Source organism: Primulina tabacum, chromosome 11, assembly GCF_025594145.1.
Source record: "Primulina tabacum isolate GXHZ01 chromosome 11, ASM2559414v2, whole genome shotgun sequence".
Lineage (NCBI taxonomy): Eukaryota > Viridiplantae > Streptophyta > Magnoliopsida > Lamiales > Gesneriaceae > Primulina > Primulina tabacum.
Window position 1 is genome coordinate 5,832,518 of NC_134560.1, and position 14,877 is coordinate 5,847,394.

The following is a 14,877-nucleotide window of genomic DNA, read 5'->3' on the forward strand; positions in this document are numbered from 1 at the left end:
CAAAATCAATAATTCTCGAAAGATAGATGTCATATCGAGAAAAAAACGACTAAAATCTTCAAAAAACAAGATAACAAATAAATGATCAAAATCATAAAAAATAAATATACAAAACCAAAAAAATACAATTTTACGTTTATTTTTTCTCCTGCCGAGACCGAGTTAACCCAACCCGAGTGAGTCTGCCAGCCACGCGCACTTTTCATCCAAAAAAGGTACGATGCATACTCTCTCTAAAAACCAACAAATTTCTGTTTTAACTGTCCTCACTGTAACTTCCTCTGCTAGCTTGACCATCGTCTCGTATACGCCGTCCTCCCTTCGATTTCTCCTCGTTTCTTGCATGTTGTTTCCCGATAATCCGGTGGTGGTGGGGGTGCTTTCGATTTCTTGTTTTCGCTGGTAATGGCGGCTAAGAAAGCTTGGGAGGGCTTCTCCAAGGGGCTCGTGGAGGAGGTGCAGAAATGGGGTAGCATGAAGCAGACTGGTGTCAGCCTCCGCTACATGATGAAATTCGGATCCCGACCTACTGCCCGGAATCTACTCATCTCAGCCCAGTTCCTCCACAAGGAGCTGCCTATTCGGATCGCTCGCCGTGCTATTGAACTGCAGTCCCTCCCCTATGGCTTGTCTCTTAAACCTGCTGTTATCAAGGTACTCTCTTCTCTGTGTACATTCCAGCTGAATTCCTTTCCATCTTGTGCAGGACATCCCTTTTCTGCATATTTCAAGTATCGGTAAGTGTTGATGTGGGTTCGTGTTGTAACGATCGATTCCTTCGTTCTTTCGTTATTTGGCGTTGGAGAATTGAAATTTGGAATGGATTGTTTATTTTATTCTCTGGTTTGACTATGGAGGTCAAGTGTAGAAATTTGGCAGACCATGTAGAACGACTGAGTTGACTCTTTAGATGTTCTATCTTTTATTTTAATCTATTTTAAATTTGACTTGAGATCCTTTCCACGCAAATAATTTACTATTTACAAGCTACTACTATTTACAAGCTACTAAGAAAAAGGAGCTTTTGGGAATGGAAATTGGCGCAAGTGCCTTTTGATGTGATTATTCCATAACTGTTCGCTCTGTGAGAGTTCATGTGTGCTGTTGTTGCTATGTAGTGGATGAGATACCTGCTCTTTTTTCCGTAAGAGTTGACATTAGGAATTTGCGCAGATCACGAGCTTGGTTTAAGCTCAGTTTTTATCCAGCCACATATAATTTTTATAGCACATAAAATATATCCTGTGGATACTGGATTATTTGTTCTGGATTGTGTGTATTTCATCTATTGTTATCTTTGTCTAGGTGTTCCTCCCCATTTTGGCTCTGTGGTTGAATTTGTGTGTAGGATAGCAAGTTCTTGGTCTGTAATATCATTTATTAGCTGCTGCAGTGGGAGAGAGTGGGAGGTTCCGGGAGGTCGTCATATGTTTATATTCGTATATAATCTAGTGTGAACCAGATTCTGCCTCCCTTGAGTACTAAAAATCTTTGTTTTTAATTTTGCCTGCCAAATGTTTAGCTGGCCAGTAATTGTATGATGTAGCCTGTTAAAGCAATGACATTACATTTTATGTTCTTTTTTTTGTTTTCTAGGTAAGAGATTGGTATCTGGATTCTTTCCGTGATCTTAGATCCTTTATGGATATTAAGGATAAGAGCGATGAGTTGGATTTTACGCAAATGATTAAGATGATAAAAGTCAGGCACAACAATGTGGTCCCTATGATGGCTTTGGGAGTGCAGCAGTTGAAGAAAGATATGAATCTTAAAACTGATTATGGGAATCTGGAGGAAATTCATCAGTTTTTGGATCGATTCTATATGTCTAGAATTGGGATTCGCATGCTCATTGGTTAGTCTTCTTGCTCTTAAGTTGGCCTGCGTATGTCTTGTTTTGCTATTTACTTGGAACGTCCACTATCTCAAATTTGAATATAGTTTTGGTGTGGCGAAATTTGCTAAAATATTTCACGTTCCACTCAAAACTATGTTGAGGGCAGGGCAGCATGTGGCCTTGCACGACCCAAATCCGACTCCTGATATTGTCGGCTATATAGATACTAAAATGTCTCCGGTTGAGGTTGCAACAAATGCGAGTGAGGATGCCCGTTCCATTTGCTGGCGGGAGTATGGCAGTGCACCAGATGTTAATATCTACGGAGACCAGAGTTTCACGTTTCCGTAAGTTAATCGATTAGGTCTAGTTTTTAAAATTTTTATGCACGTTCCGGCTGTATATTGTTGTCTTTATACATTCCCTGAAAATCTTTGAAATTTTGGAAGTTTCTCTGTTCAGATTTTACCTCTGTTTACTATAATCATATCTTCTTTTAAAGCAGGTATGTACCGCCACACTTGCATTTGATGGTTTTTGAATTGGTTAAGAATTCTCTTCGTGCTGTTCAAGAGCGATATATGGACTCCGACAAGGTTCCACCTCCTATCCGAATTATTGTTGCTGATGGACTGGAAGATGTTACGATAAAGGTAGGTGTTTTTCCTCTAATATTCTCACAATTCCGAATCGAGAATCTACTATTTCCCTGCACTTATATATGATGTAATTATGGTTGATTGAGAATCTACTATTTCCCTACACTTATATCCGATGCAATTATTGTGGTCGATTCTCTATGTTCTTTAGGTATCTGATGAAGGAGGTGGAATACCAAGAAGCGGCCTTCCTAGAATTTTTACATATCTCTACAGTACTGCAAAGAACCCCTTGGATGAGCAGCCCGACGTGGACCTTGAAGCGGTAACAACTATGGCTGGTTATGGTTATGGTCTTCCCATTAGCCGTCTTTATGCTAAGTACTTTGGAGGGGATCTGCAAATTATCTCCATGGAAGGATATGGTAAATTATTTTCTCAAACATTTCATTAGCAGGCCGATGCGACTGGCACTGGCCTTATAAATGCCTATAATCCCATCTGCTAACTCGTTGTTTTCCATACAGGAACAGATGCTTACCTCCATTTGTCCCGGTTGGGAGATTCTCAAGAACCTTTGCCTTGAGGGTCAAAGTTGCCCGCGAATGAATTTGAAGAAGACGAGCTTCCTTCCGTAAATACCGGCACACCCAAAAGAATCTAATCGTCATTTTGGGTGCACCTTATTGTTGATCAATATTACATGTCGATTGTTTTTACTTGTCAATTGCACATTGCTTTAGATCTTTCTGAAATTTTCCCCGTTTTGGTTATTTCTATACCTTACTTGCGTACAAGAACTAAATCATATTCTCCCCCTTCTGATTAAAACTGCTTGCGTAATATACATACAAAATACCAATTTCAGGTCTTATAATTTCTCAAACTTGTTTTGCTCCTATATAAAATATATGTTAGGACTTACTGTCTCACGTGGATAGACTGAACCATTTACATAAGATAATGCGAAGAACGTGAAAACAACATCAAGAATTTTTCGACTAATTTTTACACATGATATTAGAACGAGAATGATTTATTCCCATTTTCATATGAATAGTCATTACATCCAGATCATTCCGAGTCATTTACTTCTCATTTTTTATATTTATAAAATATTTTTTTATTTAATTTAACTTGTATAAATCTATATCAAAATAATAATAATATTTTATTACAATTATTAAAATTAAAATATCAAATAATGATATTATCAAATGAATCACTATTATTTATATGTATAAAAAATAACGATGATAATATTAATAATTAAAATAATAATTTAATGATTATATAATAATAATAATAATAATATAAAAGTATATGATAATATTTTATTGAAAGATAATTATTTAATAAATAAAATACTACTTATAAAGATAAAATTAAGATCAATAGTTATATTACTTTCATGATTAATTTTATAATAATTAATAAAATATCAATATTTATAATTCTATTATTTTTTAATAATAATAATCATCTTTGATTAGATCTTATTTTGAAATTTAATTAAGAAATTATTTGACAATTAAAAATAACTTTATTACATCCATGTTTTCATTTTTTGGTATCAATTATTTAAATGAAATAAATCTATTATTATTCAATTCCTATTCTCATTCCATTCCTAAGTTGATTTCGCTTCTACTTTATGGCTAAAAACTCATCTCACAAATAAAGATTAGATAAATATTCGTGAGACCAAACCTACTCCTACTTTATTCCATTCTAATATACCAATCGTGACCTAAGAATATGAAACCAACATCATGGATTTTTACGCTAATTTCAGTTAGAAGCACAAGTCTTCAAAATAATAGTAATAACAAGGGGAACACACACTATTCCATGGGAGCTCAACTAGAGATATTCATTTGAATAACAATGCATAGACAAAGCTCCTGCAGGCTGATTAATGGTAAAAAGGTCGCAGTTTTAAATTATGAGTATACTAGTGCTTTCTTTTCTTATCCTTCCGCTTTCCTGTCTTGCTGATCTTCCATTTGCCCACCCCACCTGGCCGCTTTACTTCTTCAATTTCTCGAACTTTACGTTTCCTGCATAAAATACGAATTTCAGAAAATCAATAACCATGATGCATGGCCAGCTTTGTTCATTGTAATACCAAAGAAATTCCCTGGAAATACAGGAGTCAGAAACATCAGCAATGGGTTCAATGCCTATTTTTAGCAGTATCTCCATGCTAAAATAAAAGATATGTGCAAATCTGGCAAGCACAAGGTACCTATACTCTCCAAGGGTTCTATCTGATAGCAGCTCATCAGCAAGGCTGGCTTTTCTCTCTTTCTTAGTCAGCCTGCCAGTGTAGAACTCTGTTGCCGACTCTATGACAGTGCCTACCTGATAAATTATCAGGTGACTCAATGGCTTAGAAAACAATAATGATCATTCAGATGATACGTTTCTTACATCAAACTACCAACTTGCCTGAAAATACTTGGGAAGTGTTTTTGATTTTGAATCACCCTTCTTATAGTGTCTCTTTGGATCAATGACATTTCTCAACTGTAACAATCATAGAATACAATTTCTTATCAAGAGAATTCTTGCAAATTGATATATTGATACCAGCAACAAGACATCATAACAAGATTGGTTTCCCTGTTGAAACTAGCTGTGGAACCAGTCAAAAAAGTTATTAGCAGAGATCCAGCAAAAACTCCATCTTTTTCATTGATTCTAAATGTTATAAGCCTGAACTAGTCACAGAACAAACAAAATCAACAAAGAACAGCAATTGAGGTCCAACCAATTCATATAATATCCTACAGAAACCTGAATAACTTCACAATAGGCCATACAAGAACAATACTCAAAAGGTAATCACATTCTTGAAAAGGATGGATAGCCAGATATGCATCTGTCTAGGAAGTTATATCATTTCAGAATTTTATCATCTTTTGCTTATCAGAAAACTGTTGGTAACATAATATTTCGGCATAATATGCAAAAGTTGGCTTCTTTTGATGATATACTGTTCGGGCAGCAGAAGACAGTGATTAGGAAGGGATCACCTTCAATAGCTGGAGATCTTTTTTCAGCTCCGGAGTAATAGTTTGAGCAGGCATGTCAAACCTATAACAAATTGAAGGCCAACCCACATTACAAAATCATCTTTTGCCTACCCGTAAACTACAAAAGAAGCGAGTTGAAACAAAATAAAAGAGTACTAGGTACCAATTGCTGCCAGCGGTGTCCTTGATTTGTTTCTTAAAAAGTTTATTCAGATATCTGGGGTTATTCGGAGGAACAAAAAGGCCATCTATGAGCTGAGAATTTTGCTTGTAGAGCGAAGAGGATTCAGCATTGCTTTTCGATGAAGAGCTTTCCTTTTTAGGAGATGACGATTTTAGCAAGGGGATTTTAGGTTGCCATGAAAGCCCAATTAAAGCTTTGTCTTCAGACATTGCGAAATCTCTCGAGATCTTTCAGATTTCGTATGAAAAGGTCACTCGAGGGCACAGATCTTACAATTTTGTAAATAGGGGTTTTTAGTCGCAGGGCAGACAATTCTGTAAATTAGGGTTTATACATATATAACTGGAGTAAAGATACGCATTAGTTTCAATTATTTATTTATTTATTTATTTTCTTTTTTTTAAATTCCAAAAATCTAATTAAATCATTATTTTTAACTTGTACCCCCGAAAAAAAAAAGATTTTCCCAATTATAAAATCCTTTTCATAGTTTAAGTTTTTTTTTTAATTTTTTTTAAGATTATCCATTTTATTTATTCACACCCCCATTCTCCTTTTGTTTTGTACATATTAATTTTGTATTTTAATGATATATATAACTAAAATTATTTTCGGTGTTAATGATATTAATAATTTATGATATATCCATCACAAACGTGATAAAATACAGATGATGGATTTTCATTTTTAAATCAATTATACAATCATGAAGCACAAGACGAGCTTGATAAGTGTCCTAATCACCCTAAGATCCAATGCGACCATTTTTTAAAATGATTGTTCTGAGTTGGAACTGCACGAGGTGGAACTGCCGAGGGCTTGGCCATCCTCGTGCAGTTCCAATCCTTTGTGAGCTTATCAAAGCTCACAGGGTCGATGTGGTGTTCTTATTCGAAACACTAGTGCATGCGGTAAAGATTGAAGAAATAAGGGTGAAGGTAAGATTTGCTGGTGCCTTCTCTGTGGATAGATTTGGTCGAAGTGGCGGTCTAGCGGTTTTTTGGAGACAAACAGTGGCTTGTACTATTACAGGATTCTCTCGCAACCATATAGATATAGAAGTTGATTTGAATAACATCCCAAGTTGGCGGCCTTACGGGTTTCTATGGATTTCCTGAAAGGGGAAAGAGACCAGAGTCTTGGGCTTTACTCCGCTCTCTCAGCACTCAATCTACTCTGCCATGGTGCATAATTGGCGATTTCAATGATCTACTGAGCCCAGATGATAAGAAAGGAAAGTACGAACATCCGCAATGGCTGTACACGGGTTTTATGCAAGCGGTAATGGATAGTGGACTCTCGGACTTACCATTAATAGGATACCAGTTCACATGGGAAAGAGGGAAAGGGACGACCACGTCCGTTGAAGAACGTCTCGATCGTGCTCTAGTAACATCCTCCTGGATGGAAAAGTTTCCCAATGCTCAGCTCCATAACCTATGCGCTTCTGTGTCAGATCATTCACCAATTCTCATCAACACTACACCTCGATTGCAAATGGGCAGAACTCGTGATTTTATGTTTGAAAACAAAAGGCTTAAAGAGCCAAATTTACAAGACTTTATCACCGTCAATTGGGAGAACAGCGAAGGGGACAATATCATGGAAAAAATGGCTTATCTACTAAGCTAGCTGAGTGGGGTCGAAAGAAATACAATATTTTCAAAGATGAGATCGAATAGTGTAAAAAAGACATTGAGAGACTCCGTTTGTCCGGTTGTGAAGAAGATGCAGTTGGGATTCAAAAAATTAAGTATAATCTCACCAAGCTACTCAGTCAGGAAGAGTTGCATTGGAAGCAAAGAGCAAAGGAGTACTGGCTTCAATATGGAGACCTTAACACACAATTTTTTCACTCAGTGGCTACCAAAAGAAAGGAAAGAAACCGAATCAAATCGCTCGTCGATGACAGAGGGGTAAGGCACTCAAACATTACAAATATTTGCAAGGTAGTCTCGACATATTTCGAGAATTTATTCGAGGAAGCTGATGCAATCCATGATCCTGTCATGCAAGTCGTAGATAGAGTGGTCACAGACGAAGTAAACGAGAGCCTAACAGCGCCATTCAAAGATGAAGAGTTCAAGAAAGCTATTTTTCAAATGAAAGCTGACAAGTCGCCTGGACCGGACGGTTTCAACCCGGGTTTTTTCCAGAAATTCTGGAATCTGGTGGGCTCTCCGGTGACCAGTGACTGCAAAAAATGGCTACTAAATCTCCAATTTCCACCAAAGCTGAACAATACAAATGTTGTGCTTATTCCAAAATGCGAATCACCCTTATCTATGAAAGACTTGAGGCCCATATCGCTTTGTAATGTTCTATACAAGTTAATAGCGAAAGTTCTCGCTAATCGGATGAAGGGTGTCCTGCCAGACATTATATCCAAGCATCAGTCTGCTTTTACTTAAGGAAGGGCAATCACAGATAATGTCATCTTGGCGTTTGAAACAATACATTCCATGAACCGAAAATCCAAAGGAAAAAAGGGGATGTAGCTCTGAAAATTGATTTTAGTAAAGCATATGACTGCATCAACTGGGGCTTCCTAAAGTCGATTATGTTAAGGATGGGCTTTTGCAACCGCTGGGTGAACTATATCATGCTCTGCATCACATCAGTTTCCTACAACATCAAAGTTAATAACAACAAGGTCGGGCCAATATTAGCAAAGAGAGGTCTCAGACAGGGCTGCCCACTATGCCCTTACCTATTCATCATTTGTACACAAGGACTCTCATCACTGATGTCCAAAGCTGAAGCAAAGGGAGCCCCGCCTATCTCACACTTAATGTTTGCTGATGACTGTTTTCTGTTCTTCAGGGCAGAAACTGAGGAGAGCAACAAGATCGTGGACATCCTTAAAGCCTCCGAAGTAGCATCGGGGCAGATGATCAACTTGCACAAATTCGGAATAATGTTCAGCCGCAATGTTCCTTCAGCCCTCCAGGCCGATCTCTCTTCATCTCTGGGAGTCTCGAATCCCCTAAACACAGGAAAATACCTAGGCCTACCATCGCTCATAGGTAGTAAGAAGAAGGCTATCTTCGCATATCTCAAAGACCGATTATGGAAGCGAATCCAGGTTGGCATGGACGAGCTATCTCAAAGGCCGGGAGAGAAGTACTTATCAAATCAGTGGCACAAGCCATCCCAGCTTACTGCATGCAAATTTTCCTCCTCCCAGTTTCCTTAGCCGACGAACTCCAAAGAATGATGAACTCTTATTGGTGGGGAACGAGAGGCAACTCACGAGGTATCTGCTGGACAAACTGGGACCAACTCTGTGTGAAGAAAAATAATGGTGGCCTGGGTTTCCGTAATCTCCATGGTTTTAATCTTGCGATGTTGGGCAAGCAAGGGTGGAATATAATGTCCAACCCCCATACTCTTGTATCTCAAGTTCTCAAAGCAAAATATTTTCCAGACAAGGATTTCCTGAAAGCAGCTTTAGGATCTAATCCTAGCTTTATATGGAGGAGTATTTGGCATTCGCAGGCCTTAATCCGTGAAGGTTATCGTTGGAGAATTGGAAACGGCAGCAACATTTCGGTATGGTCAGAGCCGTGACTACGAAATCTGGACAAGCCTCGAGTAGAATCCCAAATCACCCCGGGTCTAGAATCTCCGAAGGTTGCTGATTTAATGGCACCACTTACACATGAATGGGATATAGAGCTCATTGAAGAAATTTTCTGTACAAGAGACACTTCAGAAATCACAAATATTCCCCTAATGACCAACGTTCCAGATGTTCGAATATGGAGATACAGCAAAGATGGAAATTATACAGTGAGATCGGGGTATCATCTAGCCATGAATACAATCTACACAGGAAGAGGGAACAATGCACCTGGTGCATGGAATAAATTATGGAAACCTTCGCGTGGCGCATGGTGCGGAATTGGCTCCCTACAAGAATTAATCCTCAGAAAAAAAGCCTTCTGGTCCCGGCCACATGTGCAAATTGTAACTCTATGCTAGAACAACCTTGGCATCTATTCTATACATGCCAGTTCGCCCAAGCTTGCTGGGAGTTATCTCAAGTGAAGATTGAAGTCAATTCAACTCCCCCCGAGATCGAACATTTTGAAGAATGGTTCTTTAATATCTTGGAAAGGCTGGACGTCGAGAGACGGCGAAATTTTGTGATGATTCTTTGGGGCATTTGGCACTCACGCAATGACAGAATCTGGAACAACACTTCGCATTCCGCAAATCGGACGATTACATACGCCTTTGACACTCTAAATGATTGGCTTGCCGTAAGATCAATATATAAACAGCCAACACAGCCACCGAACCTGCACGCGAATGTGGTCTGGAGGAAACCCATGGAAGAATTCTTCAAATGTAATGTCGATGCGGGCTTTGGCACCGATAAAAGATCATTTGCGGTTGGAATGGTAATCAGGGATTCAAATGACTCATTCATAATTTGTAGAACAAGTCTCCACCAAGGTGCAGCACTTGTAAAAGAAGCAGAAGCACTTGCTATCCTCGAAGCTCTAAGTTGGATAAAAGAGAAACAGACTCAAAAATATCAGCAGATGTAATCTACTCTGACGCACAAGACCTTACTGAATTTGGCCTCACTATCTCAGCCTATCGGGCCATCATCAGGAATCAGACTTGATTCAAAGTCGATCATGTTAGGAGACAAGCTAATAGAGTCGCTCATACATTGATTAAAACGGCTCTCCAACAAGCTTGTTTTGATATTTCTGTAGTTATGCCTATCTCTATTAGCACAATCATTATGAACGATTGTAACTCTCAAATTGAAGATTAATAAAGTTGTTTTTTGATGTTAAAAAAAAAAAATCAATTATACAATCATTTACTTTATCTATTTTTTTTTTGCAATATAATATTTACAATTTTAGATAGAAGCATTATTTTTATGCAATCCAAAAAATAAAGAAATTATTACCAACAATTTTCAATAGTAATAAAAGAAATTGCTGAGCACATTTCGAGGGATAAAGCTTGTCAGTAAGAATTTCTTTATTTTATGGATTGTGTCGATTGAATTAGTTAATTGTCAGCAAAAAACAAAAAATGGATGCCCCTTGCACTTTCTTCTATTAACATGTTTTCACAAATTTGGCCGACACAAAGTAACTTCACAACTTACAGAGCAGCAAGGTCATATTATATAATTACATATATACACTAAATGAGAGAGAAGGAAAAATCAAGCATACTGCATTTTAAACAGATTAGGATGCACTAGTTAATCGGTCATATCGTCATCGTCATCAAGAAAGTTAAGATCTTGATCATCGTCTGAAGCCGCATCAGTCCGAAAATTCAACGGTTCTACCATATCTGCAAGGGAGGCCATCTCCAATGATCCCTCGTCGAACTCCAGCAAATCGTCCTCATATGCATCTCCATGCTCCGAGTCAGTATAAAGGGTGGTGGCCTGTTGAAATACGATGCTCGAGACAAAACGTTAGGAGTTGCATGAAAAAATTATGATGAAAGTTGTTCATTGGCAACTTACAAGCATACTATCAAATAAACATGCTTAGAGAGCAAGTCCTAAAGGGGTACCTCATCTTCGTGCAACACTTGTTTCTCTGTCTCCGCAACCCAATCATACAATGAACTTTCTTGTAGAACACTGTCAAGAGACACAGAGTCGCTCGAACTTTTTCTTATCTGGCGCTCCCGAAGCCTCAAATTGTAGTGAACGTACATAGCCTCGTTCAATCTTGTTTGCGCCAAACGATTGTGTCTCTCTCCATAGATCCGATCATGCATACTCCAATTGTGCTCACACCCAAAAGACGAGCAAGTTTGACTTAGTATACGCACTGCTATTCGTTGCAGCTCCAAACAATTAATCCCATGTTGTTGCCACCAAGCAGCTGAAGAAAAGGAAGATTGGCTTTCGTGGAAGTACTCTTGAAATATATAACTTATCAGACTATCTCAAATGGTATAACCTGGATCAAGCTCTGATCTAGTACTGATAGCCAAGTCAGTTCCGAAATCAGCTTTTGCAGAACCAAAGTCGGAAATCTGGTACAGTAAAGCCAAACATTAGAAGAGTATGTATAAGCACACAAGGTTAGAACTCTTCCTTTAGAATACAAACGTGATAAACAAGTATGCTCACACCTGCATGGATGCTGAGACTCTTCTAGCACTGTCTGGTTCCAATCTAACAATGCATGCATTCAGGCCTCGTACGACATCCGGATGCTACAAGACGCAAATTAAACAAACATTAGAAAAATGCAAAGAAATCTGATTCTTGACTTCTTCAAGATCCTACCAGGATAAAATCTGCACGATAACGGAAAGACGGATTCAGGAAATAAGCAGCCAGATAGAGGGGATGGTGAAATAATGAGCTCCATTGATCGTCAATCAATCTCCAAAAGGTTTCATATTTGCGTGCATCATCATTATGATTGTTTTTAATCGCAAGCTTTGCGCTGTACATATCATTGTAAATATATGGAATAGAGAGCTTCTCATCGCTATTGATCTCTTGAAGCACTTTGATTATAGGGTCCACTAATCTTTTAACAAACTGTAGCTTCCTCCAAAATAAGGAATCCAGCACAATACTTTTCACCTCTTTACCCTCGTCCAACTTAGAAAACTTAGAGGAATTCCACTTGTTTGACTGAAACATTCTTCTAAGACCAACCCTATGGTGAAGCAAGCTTAGTAACGTGGTAAAACTTGAAGCATACTGAGTGATAGACGGCCTCAGAAGTTCCTCACCTTTAGTATATTCTTTTTTCATAAGATTGTACAACCATGCCGAATTGTAAATTAACTTCGTAATTTTTTGGCTTTTCTCTATGCAGTACCCCACCCTATTTAGCTTCATAAATTCTTTGAGCATTCGATCAATACAATAGGAAGCACAAGGCGTCCAAAATAAATTTGGTCTCTTTTCTTCCAGCATCTTCCCCGCAGCCTGATAACTGGAAGTATTCTGAGTGATTACCTACAGATATAGTTATCGCCAAGAAGGAAGAAAGAATGAGGAGAGAATAATCAATCGGTAAATAATAAATGGTTTATATACATTTTGTGCAATTATAAAGCATGTGTAAAGCAAAAGATACCTGTACTACATTTTCCTCCCCCATGTCATCCACCACTTTGTCAAGCAGTTTATATAAATAGGTTGCATCATCAACTACACCTGTGGCATCAACTGAACAAACAAAGTGCACACCACGAGGGCAAGAAACCAAAATATTGATCATCGTCCTACCCTGAAGATTTTCCCAACTATCTGCCAAAATAGAACACCCCGTAACTGCCCAGGAAGACTTCAACTCTGAAAGGTAGTTCTTGATGGTCGAGATCTCATCCTGTAAAAATCTACCAGATAGCAAATGGCTTGAAGGCCCTTTCAAATCTGATCCATACTGACCAATCGACTCCAGCATTTTCTGAAAGTACTGGGAGTTGGCTGCGTGAGAAGGCACTCCCGCATGATAGAAGAACTTGCAAATAGCAGAAATGACTTCTCTTCGGGACCTTTTGGAGGAACCAGTTTTCACTTGGTTTCCAGATGCTTGCATCTCAGTTTTGGGCATCTTCAGGACATTAGCATCAAATCTTGGCCTTTTTGACAATGATTCAGTCCCATTACACAAGGACAACCCTTTAAAAGTTCTTCCATCATCTCTTTTATATCTTCTATCACCAAGTACTATTTTATCATTGCCAATATGACAGGCAGCTTCATCGTCTTCATCTTCTGAATTTAAATAAAAGGTGGAAATCTCCTTAGTGCCAGGTCGTCTGTGCCTCCGTCCTGTGCGATGCCATTTCATGTTCTCCTTTATCTTGAGATAAACTTCTTCCGGTGCATTATTACAAGGAGCAACTTCACCAGGTATCCTAGCCAAATGTTGCTTGAACCGGTTGATACCTCCACTAACTATCTTCTCACAATAGTTGCATTTTACTTTCTTCTTCCTGTCATCCTGAGGGACACCATGTTCCCAACCAGGGTCAACATATCCTAATGAACGAAGCGGAGCCATATCTATCACCAATCCTTTGTCACTTAACAATTGCTTACCTTTGTTCCTGTATGCAACAGGCTCTTCCTCCTCCACAATATCATTGTCAGCGAAATTAAAATATGATTGTTCATCAAATTCAACTTGCCTTGATTTCTTACCAATACGGCACCCCTCTAAATTTGCTCGCATTTTCAGGCAAACCTCCTCTGGAGCTTTGTCACAATGCGTTACTTCACCAGAAAGCCGAGCTATATGCTGCTTCAACCTGTAGATTCCACCGCTAACTACTTTGCCACAGTAATTGCATCTGACTTTTTTCTTCCTATCATCTTGAGCAACACCATGCTCCCAACCCGGATCCACGTACCTGGAGGAGCGATGGGGGGCCATCTTCAGATCATCCCAGTGGAAAGCGTATAGACTGTCCGAGAAAAAGAATAAAAGGTTATCAGTAGTTCCCGTTTCAAATGCATTGAGAAATCTCTAGTGCTGTCAGAGATTTGGTAATCTTTGAACAGTTAAATATTAGCTGAGGGAAGAAATCCAAGTCCAGAATCCAGACTAGAGCAACTTTTTGCACAATGCCAATGATGACATGACTAAAAAGCGAAATTCGACAATTTAAAAGGCAAGAAATCAATCCTTTCACAACGGAAACGTCAAAAGTAATCAGAACCACCTCATCCATCGAACAACGGAAGTGAGAAACTAAAGTCTCCGGACCAATATTTCACCAAACACTGACAGCACCACAAGTTCACCTCAATCCAAAAGAACTTCATAATAATTCCGTACTATCGTTATTTCAACATTTACATAGACACATACACTCATCAAAGATTACATATTCAAGATATTTCGCAAAACTATGCTTGGGATTTTCATACCTCGAAACTTCAGGTTACAAAACCAGTAGAGAGGATTCCCAACGGAGGAATTGAAAGTGCAGCCGCTGATCAGATTCTGATTTTCTCGAAATTCAGAGAATTGAGTTGGATCGGATCGAAGGAAACGAGTGGTGACTCTGTGAGTGGACATTGCTTTCTACTTTCTAGGGTTTCTTCCCTTTTTATGGTAATTATTATTATTGAGTTAATTTGATTATATTTCTTGTTTATTAAACTATTCTAATAATAACGACAAAAATAAATTTTTTAGAGAGATTTAAAGTTGAAATTAAATAATAAATATCATTTTACAAATATTAAAA

General features: G+C 38.3%; 4 protein-coding genes across 6 annotated transcripts; 2 read left to right on the top strand and 2 right to left on the bottom strand.

Annotated features, from left to right (window-relative positions):
- The first annotated feature begins 204 nt into the window (after positions 1-204).
- Positions 205-3,315, top strand: LOC142519310 (pyruvate dehydrogenase (acetyl-transferring) kinase, mitochondrial-like). The gene is made up of 6 exons (XM_075622281.1): positions 205-654; positions 1,597-1,855; positions 2,004-2,184; positions 2,343-2,490; positions 2,648-2,861; positions 2,964-3,315. Exons 1-6 carry the CDS (start codon positions 406-408, stop codon positions 3,020-3,022), a joined length of 1,110 nt encoding a protein of 369 aa, XP_075478396.1. The 5' UTR covers positions 205-405; the 3' UTR covers positions 3,023-3,315.
- Positions 3,316-4,182: 867 nt separating this feature from the next.
- On the bottom strand, positions 4,183-5,977 carry LOC142519432 (rRNA-processing protein fcf2). Of its 2 annotated transcripts, none has more exons than XM_075622449.1 (5): positions 5,638-5,977; positions 5,475-5,535; positions 4,888-4,965; positions 4,685-4,800; positions 4,183-4,496 (listed from the first exon to the last, which is right to left on the bottom strand). In XM_075622449.1, the coding sequence occupies exons 1-5, from the start codon at positions 5,865-5,867 to the stop codon at positions 4,391-4,393; spliced, it is 591 nt and encodes a 196-aa protein (XP_075478564.1). In that variant the 5' UTR covers positions 5,868-5,977; the 3' UTR covers positions 4,183-4,390. The 2 variants fall into 2 exon arrangements, with proteins under 2 accessions (XP_075478564.1, XP_075478563.1); XM_075622448.1 differs by having other exon boundaries at positions 4,685-4,796; positions 4,884-4,965; positions 5,638-5,976.
- A 454-nt stretch (positions 5,978-6,431) lies between these two features.
- On the top strand, positions 6,432-8,069 carry LOC142519565 (uncharacterized). The gene is made up of 3 exons (XM_075622610.1): positions 6,432-6,678; positions 6,743-7,227; positions 7,341-8,069. The coding sequence occupies exons 1-3, from the start codon at positions 6,432-6,434 to the stop codon at positions 8,067-8,069; spliced, it is 1,461 nt and encodes a 486-aa protein (XP_075478725.1).
- A 2,641-nt stretch (positions 8,070-10,710) lies between these two features.
- LOC142517975 (uncharacterized) lies at positions 10,711-14,736 on the bottom strand. 2 transcript variants are annotated; one of them, XM_075620523.1, is made up of 8 exons: positions 14,555-14,734; positions 14,347-14,428; positions 12,753-14,088; positions 11,945-12,631; positions 11,788-11,871; positions 11,613-11,688; positions 11,218-11,534; positions 10,711-11,086 (listed from the first exon to the last, which is right to left on the bottom strand). In XM_075620523.1, exons 2-8 carry the CDS (start codon positions 14,349-14,351, stop codon positions 10,895-10,897), a joined length of 2,697 nt encoding a protein of 898 aa, XP_075476638.1. In that variant the 5' UTR covers positions 14,352-14,428; positions 14,555-14,734; the 3' UTR covers positions 10,711-10,894. The 2 variants fall into 2 exon arrangements, with proteins under 2 accessions (XP_075476638.1, XP_075476639.1); XM_075620524.1 differs by lacking the exon at positions 14,347-14,428 and having other exon boundaries at positions 14,555-14,736.
- Between the last annotated feature and the right edge of the window lie 141 nt (positions 14,737-14,877).